Source organism: Mizuhopecten yessoensis, unplaced genomic scaffold (genome assembly GCF_002113885.1).
Source record: "Mizuhopecten yessoensis strain PY_sf001 unplaced genomic scaffold, ASM211388v2 scaffold6505, whole genome shotgun sequence".
Lineage (NCBI taxonomy): Eukaryota > Metazoa > Mollusca > Bivalvia > Pectinida > Pectinidae > Mizuhopecten > Mizuhopecten yessoensis.
The window spans coordinates 308801-322922 of record NW_018406583.1 but is presented as its reverse complement, the minus strand read 5'-3'; the positions used below and the strand labels follow the sequence as shown (position 1 = coordinate 322922).

Sequence of the window (14122 nt, the reverse complement as noted above, 5' to 3'; positions counted from 1 at the left end):
TTCAATAATACACAAAGCTTAGAAACTGAGATACGGAAAGTATAATGGTTCTCAGGCATAGCTATGACCGCCACAGCAGTGTCGACAGGGAGCAGGAGGGTACAGACATCAACAACAGTTTTCGAGTTATGAGCAAATTTATTTATACTTATGAATACACATATTGATATCACAGTTTATCAGCATTGCCTATCACAGTTATTCCAACTCTCGGGAGTCTCGTTAGGTTAACGAGATATCTCTTCACATATTTAAAAGCTTCTTTTCTTTATTCAGGCAAAATTATGAATGACCAGACTAGTGATACCGCACACTGATGTCATGTTGTATCTATGTTGGATTTGAATTAATAACCACCATATAAGAAAGTGGAAATCAGTCTTGACAGGATCACATTAAACATTTGATTACAAATAAAGCAAGAAAGATGACGATATCACTGACAGGGTCAGGGACACAACCCATTCACCACCAACGTTTCATGTTTCCGCGTTTGTCGATACATCCGAACAAATATTTCCCTTCAACGGAAATGGTCTTAAGCACTTAATTCATATTGAATTCCAAGAAATAAAATAAACAGAACGGCCATATCAACTGCTTGATGATTATTCACGAAACACTGTTTATCAAAATGAACTTTCCTTGTAAACTTGCCACCTCTGTGTAGTCCAAGATAGCATTTTCTACACTATATAAATATTGACGGAACTTTATATAATATAGACAGGCAATGTTATGTCATTATTTTGAACTTCTTTGTAAAAGTAGATGATTTAATTTTAATAATGATGTGAAGTAGACAGACAAAGAAAACGTAAACAATATGAAGAGTCTGAAAAATTTGAATACATCAATGAGTACCACCGAACCAATGACGTTTATCACAAAGTTGGAAAATGATTCCGACGTTCTGGTGTTTGTCATTACAGTTCCTGGAAAAGAGATAGAAATCATATTTCAAAAGCAATACAGCTACATGAAATAGGTGACTGAAATTTCAAGAAGATAAACGTATATTTCTGTTTTGATGAAACCACCTCATATCTTTTAATTTGGAAATAACACTTTTTTCTAAACATATTCGGTTGACAACAACATGATCATGCATATTTTTAGTTACAACTATTTTGAATTAATTTCTGATTGCACAACAATAATGGTAAGGTCACGCATACATTTAACCTGTAACTTCAACTAAAAGTTACTAGATAAACGATCATTACATTGATAGCTTGTAACTCGTTAATTTATCCGGATATGACTACAATATCTACCATGTTATTTGTGACTTGTTAAATTGTCATTTCAACCAGAAGTCACTAGATAACTACCATAACATTGATAACTTTAAAATGACACTTGAACCGGAAGTCACCAGATACACTGTCACGATGATGGTAAATTGTAGTGTATTTAAGAGCGTGCCCTACAAACCTATATTGAATTGTAATTACTGACTGTCTAGCTTAAAGGTGTATTGAGTCAGTGTTTTTTACGACAAGCCTCACAAACCTTCATTATATTGTAAGCGTTGTCTGTCTAGCTCGCGAGAGGTTCTTCTGCTTCCGTCTTCTTCTCTTTCACTGGCTCTGCAGTTGCTACAGTGTTTTCAGGGACGATCTCTAAGGCATCGATCTGGCGTTTCTTCTTCCTTCTAGGGGTCATATCGTCGAACAGGAACTAAAATAGGATTTTTGATTGATTTATGAATCAAGAACTATGTTGATAAATACTGAAATATCGGCTAAACAATGACAAAATGGCATTACGAAAATACATGAATACAGATGAAATTGCTAGCGGAATCACAAAACTGCAAAATACATATCCCGAATGTGGCTTGAAGTGTTTTGGAACCATTTCATGGTTTTCTGCGTAAAAAACTCTAATGATAAGATATATGGTAACTAATTTTAACCCATCCCACAAGGATGGGTATGTGGTATATGTATACTCACCACCTTATCTGTCTTTTCACGCTTATCCAGTTCACGCCGTCGTCTCTTAGCGTCACATATTAGACAGAGGTTTCCATTGGTCTGTTTCTCCGAACGCCGGCACTCAACACAGTATATACCTACAATGGTTCATGGCATAACCTTATTTATATTATGTACCTACCATATGGTGTGTTTCTTTTAAGAACATCTCAATATATATATAAATAAATCATTGTTACAAAAGTGTCGGCTATTTGAGGTAGATGTCATTCCTTATCAGTATATAGCTTTGATGCCGACTAGTGTCATGCTTCTTAATGTTATAAGGTAAGATCTGACAAAACTTGCACTGAAATGACTTTTGATAAACAGATCTGGCCAATCATATTGGCGCAAACAACCAAACGAAAGATCAGTCAAATTGTTTACACACCACATCGTCGAGATAAAGGTAACACGTTAAAACTTAAAGTTCATATAAACTAATCAATAGTAGGAACCACAGACACATCAAAAGAAAACGATACATCATGGAATAACACGAAAACTATAAGGATTCTACTAAAACAAAAGATTTGAAGGGTAAGCATTCTCTTCTCCTCAATATGACACCCGTTATGGTGTCATATGGTCACTCCAATAAGTCAGTCACCAATGTTCGAGCATTGCTTAAGTGTCTTCAATCAAGGCATCAACATTCCCTGGAGTAGAAATATTCTATAAGATACTGACCTGTATGTTGGATGCTGAGTCGCTCCTGGTACCTCTTCTTCTTCTCCTTTCTCTCCTCTTTCGTCCTCTGTCTATTGATTTCCAGCCACCCTTCGGGTTGACGCAGTACCTGAATATTCTTCGTCTTCTCTCGTTGCTCCTCTGCGTACACTTTGTAGACATCGTCATAATTTCGCTATAAATGACAAAGATAAAGGTGTGATACCGACAACGGGGATATATTTCGTTGACAGTTATCAAAATAATACTGCATAAGAAAGATTTAACCATTTACTGTGTGCTACTGACAACGGGGATATATTTCGTTGACAGTTAACAAAATAATACTGCATAAGAAAGATTTACCCATTTACTGTGTGATACTGACAACGGGGATATATTTCAGTGACCGTTATCAAAATAATACTGCATTAGAAAGCTTTACTTATTTACCCATACAAAACAGATTTCTCAGTACTATTCTTTGCTATTGTATCTTCATATCATGAGGTACTTAGTATTATCACAACTACGTGAATTATCACATTTGTTTTTTAAAAATTAAACTTTAAATAAATTTCAAAAAAACACTGAATGTTACTTTAACAGCCTGAACAATTTACCATAAGTGGGTTGGTCTTCCACTGACTGCTCCGACATTTCATACAGTACTCGTTGTCAGAGCCACTGTACCCTCCACATCGGGTGCACAGCTGGGCTGTATGGGGACATAGAAGGAAAGTATTATAGAAGTAATGAAAATGACATTTTTATCCTCGTAAACTAAAAAGGCACAGTTTGTAGAGTTATTATTGCAGACAAACTATGATAAAACAGTAACACCTTATAATATTATATGCAAAGAGAGATCATCACAGACATGTCATTCATAAAATATCTTATTACGCCAGGTTTCTAGGTGTTTTGGATTTCTACAATGGTCCTCGAGATATAATACGTTTGGAATATTATATTGTAATAAGAATAGTGTTGAGATGAAAATAAAATCCAAGTACAACAAAGCAACTATACGCAGGACTAAAATAGCCTCTAAAACAGAAGGAAATATTATATTATCAGAAACGATACTCATTGATGCTGATATAACTAGGAATTAATGTGTATCTAAAACGAAAGGGAAACAAAATGATTCTAAAACATATTTCTAGATAACATTACAAAACAAAACAGATACCAACACAAAAGGATAGACATCACCATCAACAACATGCAAAACCTAATTTATCTAAAAATGTACAATATCTGACATCCCATTTTCGTGTTTAGTCTCCCTTTTAAAGCAAATATAAGAAGTATCAAACACATCATATATATATTATATCATATATATATATATTCAACGAACAATGAATAACATCTGTGAGGAAATTTGGAGTAATTTCCACGCTGCAGAATATCATTGATATTTGGGTTTACACACTTGAACATTGGTTGGAAAGATGATGGCATTATAATACAGACTACAAATGTACCAACAACATCTGTATCTCATGTAGGGCAAGACTAGGCCTGACGGAACCCGAACGATGTCGCCGAAACGGTCTGTATCCCGTGTGAACTAATAACGGGACAAGTGTTTCTGAACTATGTCGTCAAAAGTATCTGTATTTCAGGGAAATTTATGCAAAAACAGTGATTCATGAACAATGTCGTCAATATTATCGTTTTCTCCAGTGAACTAGGGGACAAACAATGGCTCCTTGACATCAGAGTGAACTTAAACATAGCTGGGATCTATTACGGAATGACGTCTAATTGCAGCAACTATCATGTTGAAACAAAAACGGGAAAAAAGAATAAATTGATTTATCTGATGCTATAATCGCATGTTATAATTTGACATTTGTCATTAGAAGAGGATAAATTCGTATTTAACAGACTGTCGTAGAAACATCTAGGGAATAGGAATTAGTAAAAGAAGTATGGTATAAAAACACTGATTACTCAGGAAAACTCTATTTATTTCCCGACAAGAATAACCACAGGAGTTAAAATATTCAAATAAATTGCCTTACCTAGAATTCCCTGTCTACGGATGAGTCGGGAGTTGACCGCCGGCAGTCTTGGAGTGGACGATGGTGACGCGTAGGGGGTCAATGTAACCTTTTCCTTAGTCATGGTCGCCATTGCATCCCTTCGTACTCATATCATGGCTGCCGAAATCTTGAAATAATGTATGTGTCTACTGTCTAGCGCTAAGGACTTGGCACCAAAAACGACGTTGAGAATTTTAGACAGCCATTTTGCCAAAGTGCTCTGTGTGTGTGATCGGCACTAAACCTGGGGCTATCTGAGATTTTGTTTGAGGGGCAGAGTTCTGTTCATTACCTAGTAACGGTGTAAGTGTTATCAAGATGGACGCCGGTGCCATTGTAGCAAGCGTGGATGAGACAATGGGTGCTCATTGAGAGTCCCAGGGTTTGCGACAATGAATCGTAGATAATAGCGTGTTTCTGTAGGTACGCCTTTAGACACACGGCATTCCAGTATATGATACCATCATCTGCGCCTCACCAGGTCTTGTTTATAGGTACCCTATCCTCTGATTGGTGTGTAATTAATTGTCATAAACAAACAACCGGTTTGCATAGGGTGCCCCCTGCCGGCGGGTCGGACAGACAAAGCATATGCATTCACCCGTGTATGGGAATATAGCTACAAAGAACAGACAACTGACATACATATGTTATTCTGTGGCCATTGATCTTACACAAAATGAGTAGGCATTATTTTGAAATAAATAAATATATGAAACACAACCAATACATACGTGTATTAGTTACATCATTTTAATACACAATAACGTAATGAATTAATCAATTATATGCGTGCCAGTTGTTTATAAGTAAGATGAAACTAATACCACTATCTCAAGATAAAACGTCTTGTTTGTCCAGACATAACCATCTCTAAGCTGACATTGCAAATATTAAATCTTGTTGGTCGTACATCTATCATTTAAACATTACAAATATCGTAAACCATGAAATTGACGAAACAATACTTCCGTTAAAATGAAGCTTTTGTTTGCAACCGTGATATGAGAATAACCGTATACCTGTGTTTATATATAACTGTGTACTAAATTAGGGACAGGTTGGAGGACAACAACGCAGATAGCACGCAACGGTGTTTGTGGATACTCCAGGCTGTCTGAAGTGTCATCGTGGGGCTTACACACAGATGTTAATGATGGAGGTGATGACTTGAGGAAGTGCGTGGCTGACATAGCTTAGCTCCGGATAACACCATTTTTGGCGTAAACTTCTACAACAGGAAACAGACAACAGTCATCTGGACATTTAAATCATCATTCAATACACCGATACGACAGCTCGGATAGACTGGTGGCTATCTGGATTCGACGTTCTTGGTTACTCAAAAATAAATTACATGCTGTGCACATTAAATATACTTACAGCCCAATCTGTCGCCGTGTGTGACGAGGGTGGCCAGAGTCAAACAGGCCTTTACATGTGAATAAGATAAAGAGTAGTAAAATAAATACAAGCAGAGCTAAATGTCCAAAACACGTTAATGGCATATAGCATAAATAACGAATATAATAGCTTTATGTTTAGATTCAATTCAATCTGTGATATTGTCTTTATTATCTAAACATAAGCATTTAATAAAATAATAACGAGCATAATAGCTTTATGTTTAGATCGAATTCAATCTGTGGTATTGTCTTTATTATCTAAACATAAGCATTTAATAAAATAATAACGAGCATAATAGCTTTATGTTTAGATCGAATTCAATCTGTGATATTGTCTTTATTATCTAAACATAAGCATTTAATAAAATAATAACGAGCATAATAGCTTTATGTTTAGATCGAATTCAATCTGTGGTATTGTCTTTATTATCTAAACATAAGCATTTAATCAAAAATAACGAATATAATAGCTTTATGTTTAGATTCAATTCAAGCTGTGATATTGTCTTTATTATCTAAACATAAGCATTTAATAAAATAATAACGAGCATAATAGCTTTATGTTTAGATCGAATTCAATCTGTGGTATTGTCTTTATTATCTAAACATAAGCATTTAATCAAAAATAACGAGTATAATAGCTTTATGTTTAGATTAAATTCAATCTGTGATATTGTCTTTATTATCTTAACATAAGCATTTAATCATAAATAACGAGTATGTGACTCAAAATCATCAGCAATGATTGATAATAATTTATAACATTCATGTTTTATTCAAAAGTTTAATATGTCATTTTTTGTAACACGTTTGGAAGACAATCATATAGGATAACTTTCTCTCCTCATAAGAAGGGGTAGAAGTTTAAATAGTCCACGACTATTATTTACAAGACATATATCAATGCTTATTTACTTCATGAGTATCGTCACGTCCGCAAGAATTGGTAAGGGTTGAAATACCGTTATGACCGTTAGGCGGCAGGTATGTATCACGGGCGGAAATAGGTAAGCGCGGGAGAGACGACGTACTATACAGGTAGAAATATGGTTGGCTCATCGTTTCTGTCCATCCGATGGAATTATAAGATGAGCTAACCTTTATCACAGTTGGTGATCTGTTCATAAATCTACTGCACTGGAGCTACACTATGTGATACTTTGGAATAGACTGTGTCTATGCTGTGTCACCTGTGTCGTCAAAGAGTGAAGCTAGAATAGACTGTAGTAGTATCATTAGTTATCTGTGAGATAGTGAGTGCGAGAGTGTGATTCGTTTTTGATATATTCTTGGTGTAAATAAATGATTTACTCTCCAAACTATTTCTTTTTGTGATCGTTAGCCAAAGTACACAACGAACGCTCGTCTAACGTTACAAGTATAAGTCCTTCATAATAATTCATTTAAATGCAGGCACGTAAACAGTTATTTGCGGAAATTGAGCGAGGTGATTTTGTGGTAATGTTTCTGTTAGATATGTTAGCCTCTTAATATGTGTATATGGTCAAGTACGGGGCCTTATTGTCGTCAGTGGTAAGTTATAATGCGTAGTAAATAATATCTTCATGCACATGTGCATAATATATAACCAATAGAACAAAATCTCAACAGGTTTGATAGAACCTGTGATAACGTTGATCCGTCGATCGCCCGGTTCTGGTTGATCACCGCGTCCTACACTCGTACCAGTGGACGCAAGGACCCTGCAATATAGTTAACACTACGTATACTGGACCCCTAGGTATAGCATTCCTGCAATGATTTTGACGTTTTCTGACTGTGTTTATCACACATCACTGAGAACGCAAGGACCTTGCAATACAGTTAGCACTACTGAACCCCTAGGTATAGCATTCCTGCAATGATTTTGACGTTTTCTGACTGTATTTATCACACATTACTGAGAACGCAAGGACTCTACAATACAGTTAATTAGCACTACTGGATCCATAGGTATAGCATTCCTGCAATGATTTTGACGTTTTCTGACTGTATTTATCACACATTACTGAGAACGCAAGGACTCTACAGTACAGTTATAGCACTACTGGACCCCTACGTATAGCATTCCTGCAATGATTTTGACGTTTTCAGACTGTATTTATCACACACTACTGAGAACGCAAGGTCTCTACAATACAGTTAGCACTACTGAACCCCTAGGTATAGCATTCCCGCAATGATTTTGACGTTTTCAGACTGTATTTATCACACATTACTGAGAACGCAAGGACTCTACAATACAGTTATAGCACTACTGGACCCCTACGTATAGCATTCTTGCAATGATTTTGACGTTTTCTGACTGTATTAATATCACACATCACTGAGGGATCTTCATTGATTTCATATTACGTCGGAAAATCTCAAATGTCAAGTTCCTTATTTAAGTTAATACATTCCGGACATAATGTGAGCTGGACTGGACATTTCTTCTGCTCGAGCGGTTTTCTGATGTTACATCGATCTGCCGTGATTGGATGTAGTTGTATCTATATATCATTGTTGTGTACTGATAGAACACAATCCTGCAGTATGTTGTACACCAAACCTAAACATATTTACTCTCCATTCACAGAAAATATGTATCTTCTGTAAACACATTAATACGCTCTCGATCAATGTAAATTTAATTGGAAATACATTTTTTCTGACTTTGGAATGTTTTGAATCTTGTTTTCAGATGTTGGCGTGGTAATATCATGTTATATTTTATATGTCTGTGATGGTAATAGCTTTTCTGATAAATAACTGATGGTTCAACATTTCAGTTAAACAATCTTTTTCTTTCGGTGATGGTGAAAGGTGAAGGATATTATTAATTACGTTTGTTAGAATAGTTAGTGACAAACTAGGTATCTTCTGTGAACAAATATTTGCGAAGCCAACCCCAAATTGGGTTTCAAAGAATCGACGTCACACTGTGAAGCAAGTGTAAATCTACTATTATAAACTTGACTAGGACTCGGTTCTTAGCTTTGTCAACTAAATGCACCCCTGCAGGTCGGGGATCGAGAAAAGAATACACCAGCTGTTACTCACTGTATTATATCGTAAAAGGCGACTTATGTGGGAACCCCTGCAAAATTAGGGATTTGCTTTTGTGCCCGCTACTTGGGGACAAAAAAGCGACCAAAATAAATCTGCTGCACCCATTGCAATATTTGGGTTCTTGATCTTTCTTTCTACTTCTAACTACCTTTTCTTTCCTAGCGCCTAGGTTGGCAATGCCTCACCTCTGGCTTTAATGTTGAGCATTCGCCCAGGTGAGGAAGGCAATGGGTTCTGTCCCCAGGCCGGGACATATCAAAGTCCTTAAAAATGTTAGGTGTTATACCTTGCTTAACGTTCGGCATTGACGTAATGACAACAACTGGTTCATCCGTTGTCAGTATGATGTGACCGGGTGGAATGCTGTGCTGGGTGCCTTCGACATGGTGTTTCAGTGAGATACCACTATAACGTCGGCATCAGATCCGCGCTATTACAAGGAGGCAAGTACACCAACACACCCTGTCTCCAGCATACATACACACTTACACACTTCCACAACACACACACACATGGAGGCACGTCCTTAAATTAACTCAGATGTTAATTGGGCGTTAAACAAAATAAAACCGAACCAAACAGTCAACTTAATGATACTGTAAAGAAAATTGTAGTTACTGATATTGATAACGCACACAGGTGTCATATTGTCATAACTTCGATTTGGATAAAATCACTACATAGGAAGTAAGAAATCAGCCTTGACAAGAAAATATCAATTGTCATGATTTCACTGTACATAACAAAGGAGCTGATTACAGACAAAGACACACAAAAATAGAACATGGAAGTATTTAAAATCTTAAAAGCGGAAAAACCTATAATTAGATTACGATTTTACTGACAGGGTCAGGGACACAGTTCATTCAACATCGTCCAGACAACCCCTCCCTTTTACGGAACTGGTCTCCTAATACACTCAAAGAAATAAAACAAACATAACCGCCATATTAAATGCATTGAGATTATACACATCAGTAAGTGAAAATTTTCGTTTTTATAAAGGAAGAAAATTAAATAAACATACCACCAAATTCATTTATAAACATCGCCCTCTGACACTTAATGAAATTACTATTATTACTTAATTACTCTGAAAACGAAATTAATTATAAATTGAAGTTAACGCCTGATGAATATTGATAAAGTAGATCCCAATTGGTATATATCTAGGAATGGCATAATTGGTCAAGGAACCATGCCAAGTGGTCATTACTGAGTCAATGTCAGTGTGCTCCGAGGTCATTCTTACTTATGTTAACGTTCCCAGCAGTCATTGACCGAGTTGAATACCAGCAGAGTAACAATGCCTTCAAATAATATAGAGTTGTGAACAGGGAATAGTGTACCACTAGTTTCGTTTGCATGGAGAATTTATATTTCACGCGGTTGACTACAAGGAATTAGCGCGAAATTGTTTTCTCCAATGGTACCCCAATAGGTGGCGACACCTGTAGGGCATGTGTAGCATGTGCAGCAAGTGTTCCTTGGACCTCAGTTCAGGTCAACGCACTGGTTGGGACAGAGGTATAGAATTATTTATTTTTTCAGAAAAAAATAGTGGTAAATGTCTAGGAGATACATTGTAGATGTGTAGGATAAAATATACATGACAAATTGTTGTAAAATGTTGTTCGAAATTATTATTAATAATTTAACAGTCACTGGTGCAGGCCGGTGCGTTGTGAACAGCCTATGGGTGTTTGTTGTTGCCACCTAGGGGGTGGGTAATTAGAGAAAGATTAACCACATGGTCTACATATATATGTATATAAACTGCATTTCTCCCCTCCGTGTTCGTTGGACTTTTTCACTCAATTCTAACTACAATTTGATCCCTCTATCCCCCTCTCTGTAAGTGCAGGAGTGGTGACCTGTGAATGTATGCTTATGAACTTGCCAATGTTTTACCATATTTATCATATATAATAAGTAAGAATGATAATGCTAAGCTGCCATCTTGAAATTGTGTTGACATTATCATTGTAATTTTTAACGGAAAGGGCTTTGTGTAAGTTGTATCATTTGTGCCCAATCCCGTCGCTATCTCAGAGGCAATAAAGTATGTTTAAGTCAGCGTCCCGAGATCAGAATAATATACTTCTTGTATCGTTTCTGTTTGTCTTGAAGGTTCCAGTCATGTCTATTCTATTTGTGGTCCAGCTGCTGTATAACATTATGATGAGATCTCGATATTAAATATTGTATATAGGTCGTATGCAGTCAATATGGTCATTTATATTTTTTGTCTATATCTGGTTTCACTTTTACCAGTATATCTCTCATTAATCCTGTGACTACAGATGGGTATTGTTGAATCACAATTGATGTTTTGTGTTTGGAGAACCGACGTATTCAAATTACCATTGGTCGCGTGATAATTTATCATTAGAATCATTGAGTAAGACATCTTTAGTCTGCAATTTTATCAGTGATTGGCTGTTTTCCTTTTTGATGAATGCATTCGTAAACATTATCGTAGAAAAAGTGAATTTCCCTGCCAGATTGTCATGATTTCACTGTACATAATGCAGGGGCTGATTCCAGACAAACACACACAAAAATAGAACATGGAAGCATTTAAAAACTTAAAAGCGGGGAAACCCAGAATTAGAATCAATAAACAGGTGATCTATGTAGATATAAGTTACAGATGTAACTGCCAAATGAAATATACTTTTCTTTGCATGGCGGAGCAACGACGACCTTTCATCAATAGCGAGTGTGGGTTGGCAAGGAACGTGTCCATTGACGCTTGAGTAAATCTGACTTTATGGCACCGAGGATGTTAGATTTTGTATGCAGCGGTAGGTTTATTAGGCCGAATAAAGTTAGACAGACACCAAATTGTCAATTTACATCCATAAATATACAGCCGAGAAGAAAAACGAAGTAAAATAAGTAGGCCAAGTAAGGCCGGCTGTCAGGCTGATCTGTGAATGTAGAGGTGCAATCATTAGAATATATTACCAGTGTCTGATAGCATAGCAGTACGGTGTTAGGAATTGTCAGTTCATAAAAATTTACTCAAAAGTTTCTAAAAATTTCTCAAAATAAGTAATTTATTGGACAGGTTTTCAAAATATTTATAAACAATTAAATCCCTGCATACCATAAGAATGTAATCTGATGAGAGACAGTTATAAGCCCACAGGTACTAGCCTCGTCTGTCAATACACCTATATTATAATATATAACATAATATTAATAATATATAACATTTGATATAGTGCCCCATCTAGCTAACATAAGCCACTCTAAAGCGCTTTACAGTACATAGATATACAATAAATACAATTCACATATATATTAATCAATACAATTTTGAGAAATTCGCAAGGCTGCCTCATCAGGTGCCAACTACTACTTGTCCTATGCCACCTGGCTAATATCTCCCTATGTGTACTAGGCATGCGTGTGTGCTTGAGATGTTATGGGTGGATTAACAGACAAGCTAACTCTACCAGGGATAAACCTTTCTGTTTGCTATCAGATGATCTTGTATTCTGCTGTTGATTGATCCTTCGTTTATCAAGCTTTACAAGCTTAAAAGTTATAGTAAAAAAAAACATTTTTTCATTCATCTGATGGCAATTATATTGCTACTAATGAGAAAACATGCTTGTTTTGGAAAAATATGAAAAATTATGTAAATGACAGGTTTATAGTTTGCCCGTGTCGTTAAGTTTATGGAACTGGTGTATAACTTGTACACTTGTACACTGACCAGCTAACGATTAGACAGCTTGTTGAAATGTTGTTAATATATTCATTAATATTTCTCATTTAAATATGAACTGACATATGACCTTCAGGAAAAATTAAAAACACAAGAGATCTGAAACAATGTCATTAAAATACAGTTATGCAAACTTATTGTTGATACAAATTAAGATTTGGAGCCGTTGAGATTAATTCTACTATATATCTACTGGCAGATCTGTTGTCTGTGACCAAGCTGTGGTACATTCACACAGGCCGGGGCTTGAGTGTGGAAGGGCTCCTCAATACTTCGCCCATTATCTCAAGACATTTAAAGGTAATTAGAGGGGCACCTGTTTGATGGTGTGTGTTAACGGTGGCAGGGTGCCGACAATGGTCGTCCACAACAAAATACACATCACATAATGGTTGTCACACCTCATATCGGCACTCCTGTCTACAACATACAGTATATAGCCTACCCAATCTGATATAGCTCTGTGATGAATAGTCACAAGACTTGCTCAAGTTTTTTTTTATTGTCGATTGTTTATTTGCTCATTGTTTCATGTCTCCATTACCATTGTGAATGACCGAAATGCAAAATTCAAGTTTACGATTTAGATATTAGCCTCAGTCATATAGATAAGTCAAAAGCGGGCATACAATATTTACTTTGAAGATAATTAAAGTCAAATTTATCACTGCACAAGTCAAGCTCACGATTTCCACCTGCAGCTAGCATTTTATTAGCCTCAGTAATACAGTTAAGTCAAAAAGTGGGTAAAAAATATTAACTCTTGACGATAATTGAAAATTAAATCTATCATTTCTAAATAGGGAGGTAAGATAAATTTATGGATTTAACATATATATATATAAACTTTATTTATTTTTCAACAATTATGAAACAAGTTACAACTTATATTAATCACTCTGGTTGTCCCAGATGTTAGTGGGGGTCTTACGTAAAACATGCTGTTGTAATTGCATATCCCCTCGGTTAGCTTGTAACCGAAGGCTAATTATAGTAAATAATTAAACTTTAATATGTGAGGTCAAGTGAATTTATACTAAAAATCTGAACGAAAGTAGTAAGAACAAGAGGCCCATGGGCCTTAACGGTCACCTGATATATTTATACAGAGAGTTGATTTTGTTTTTAACATGAACAGAAATATTATTCAAAGTGACAAAAAACAATAAAACCACCTTATTCAATATCTAGCATACAGATTTCAGACTAAAAAGG

At 35.9% G+C, this 14122-nt stretch overlaps 1 protein-coding gene across 2 annotated transcripts; it reads right to left on the bottom strand.

Annotated features, from left to right (window-relative positions):
* Positions 1-123: 123 nt before the first annotated feature.
* LOC110452244 lies at positions 124-5151 on the bottom strand. 2 transcript variants are annotated; one of them, XM_021500629.1, is made up of 6 exons: positions 4691-5151; positions 3278-3372; positions 2676-2850; positions 1962-2080; positions 1520-1683; positions 124-935 (listed from the first exon to the last, which is right to left on the bottom strand). In XM_021500629.1, the coding sequence occupies exons 1-5, from the start codon at positions 4800-4802 to the stop codon at positions 1543-1545; spliced, it is 642 nt and encodes a 213-aa protein (XP_021356304.1). In that variant the 5' UTR covers positions 4803-5151; the 3' UTR covers positions 124-935; positions 1520-1542. The 2 variants fall into 2 exon arrangements, with proteins under 2 accessions (XP_021356304.1, XP_021356303.1); XM_021500628.1 differs by having other exon boundaries at positions 1516-1683; positions 4691-5150.
* Between the last annotated feature and the right edge of the window lie 8971 nt (positions 5152-14122).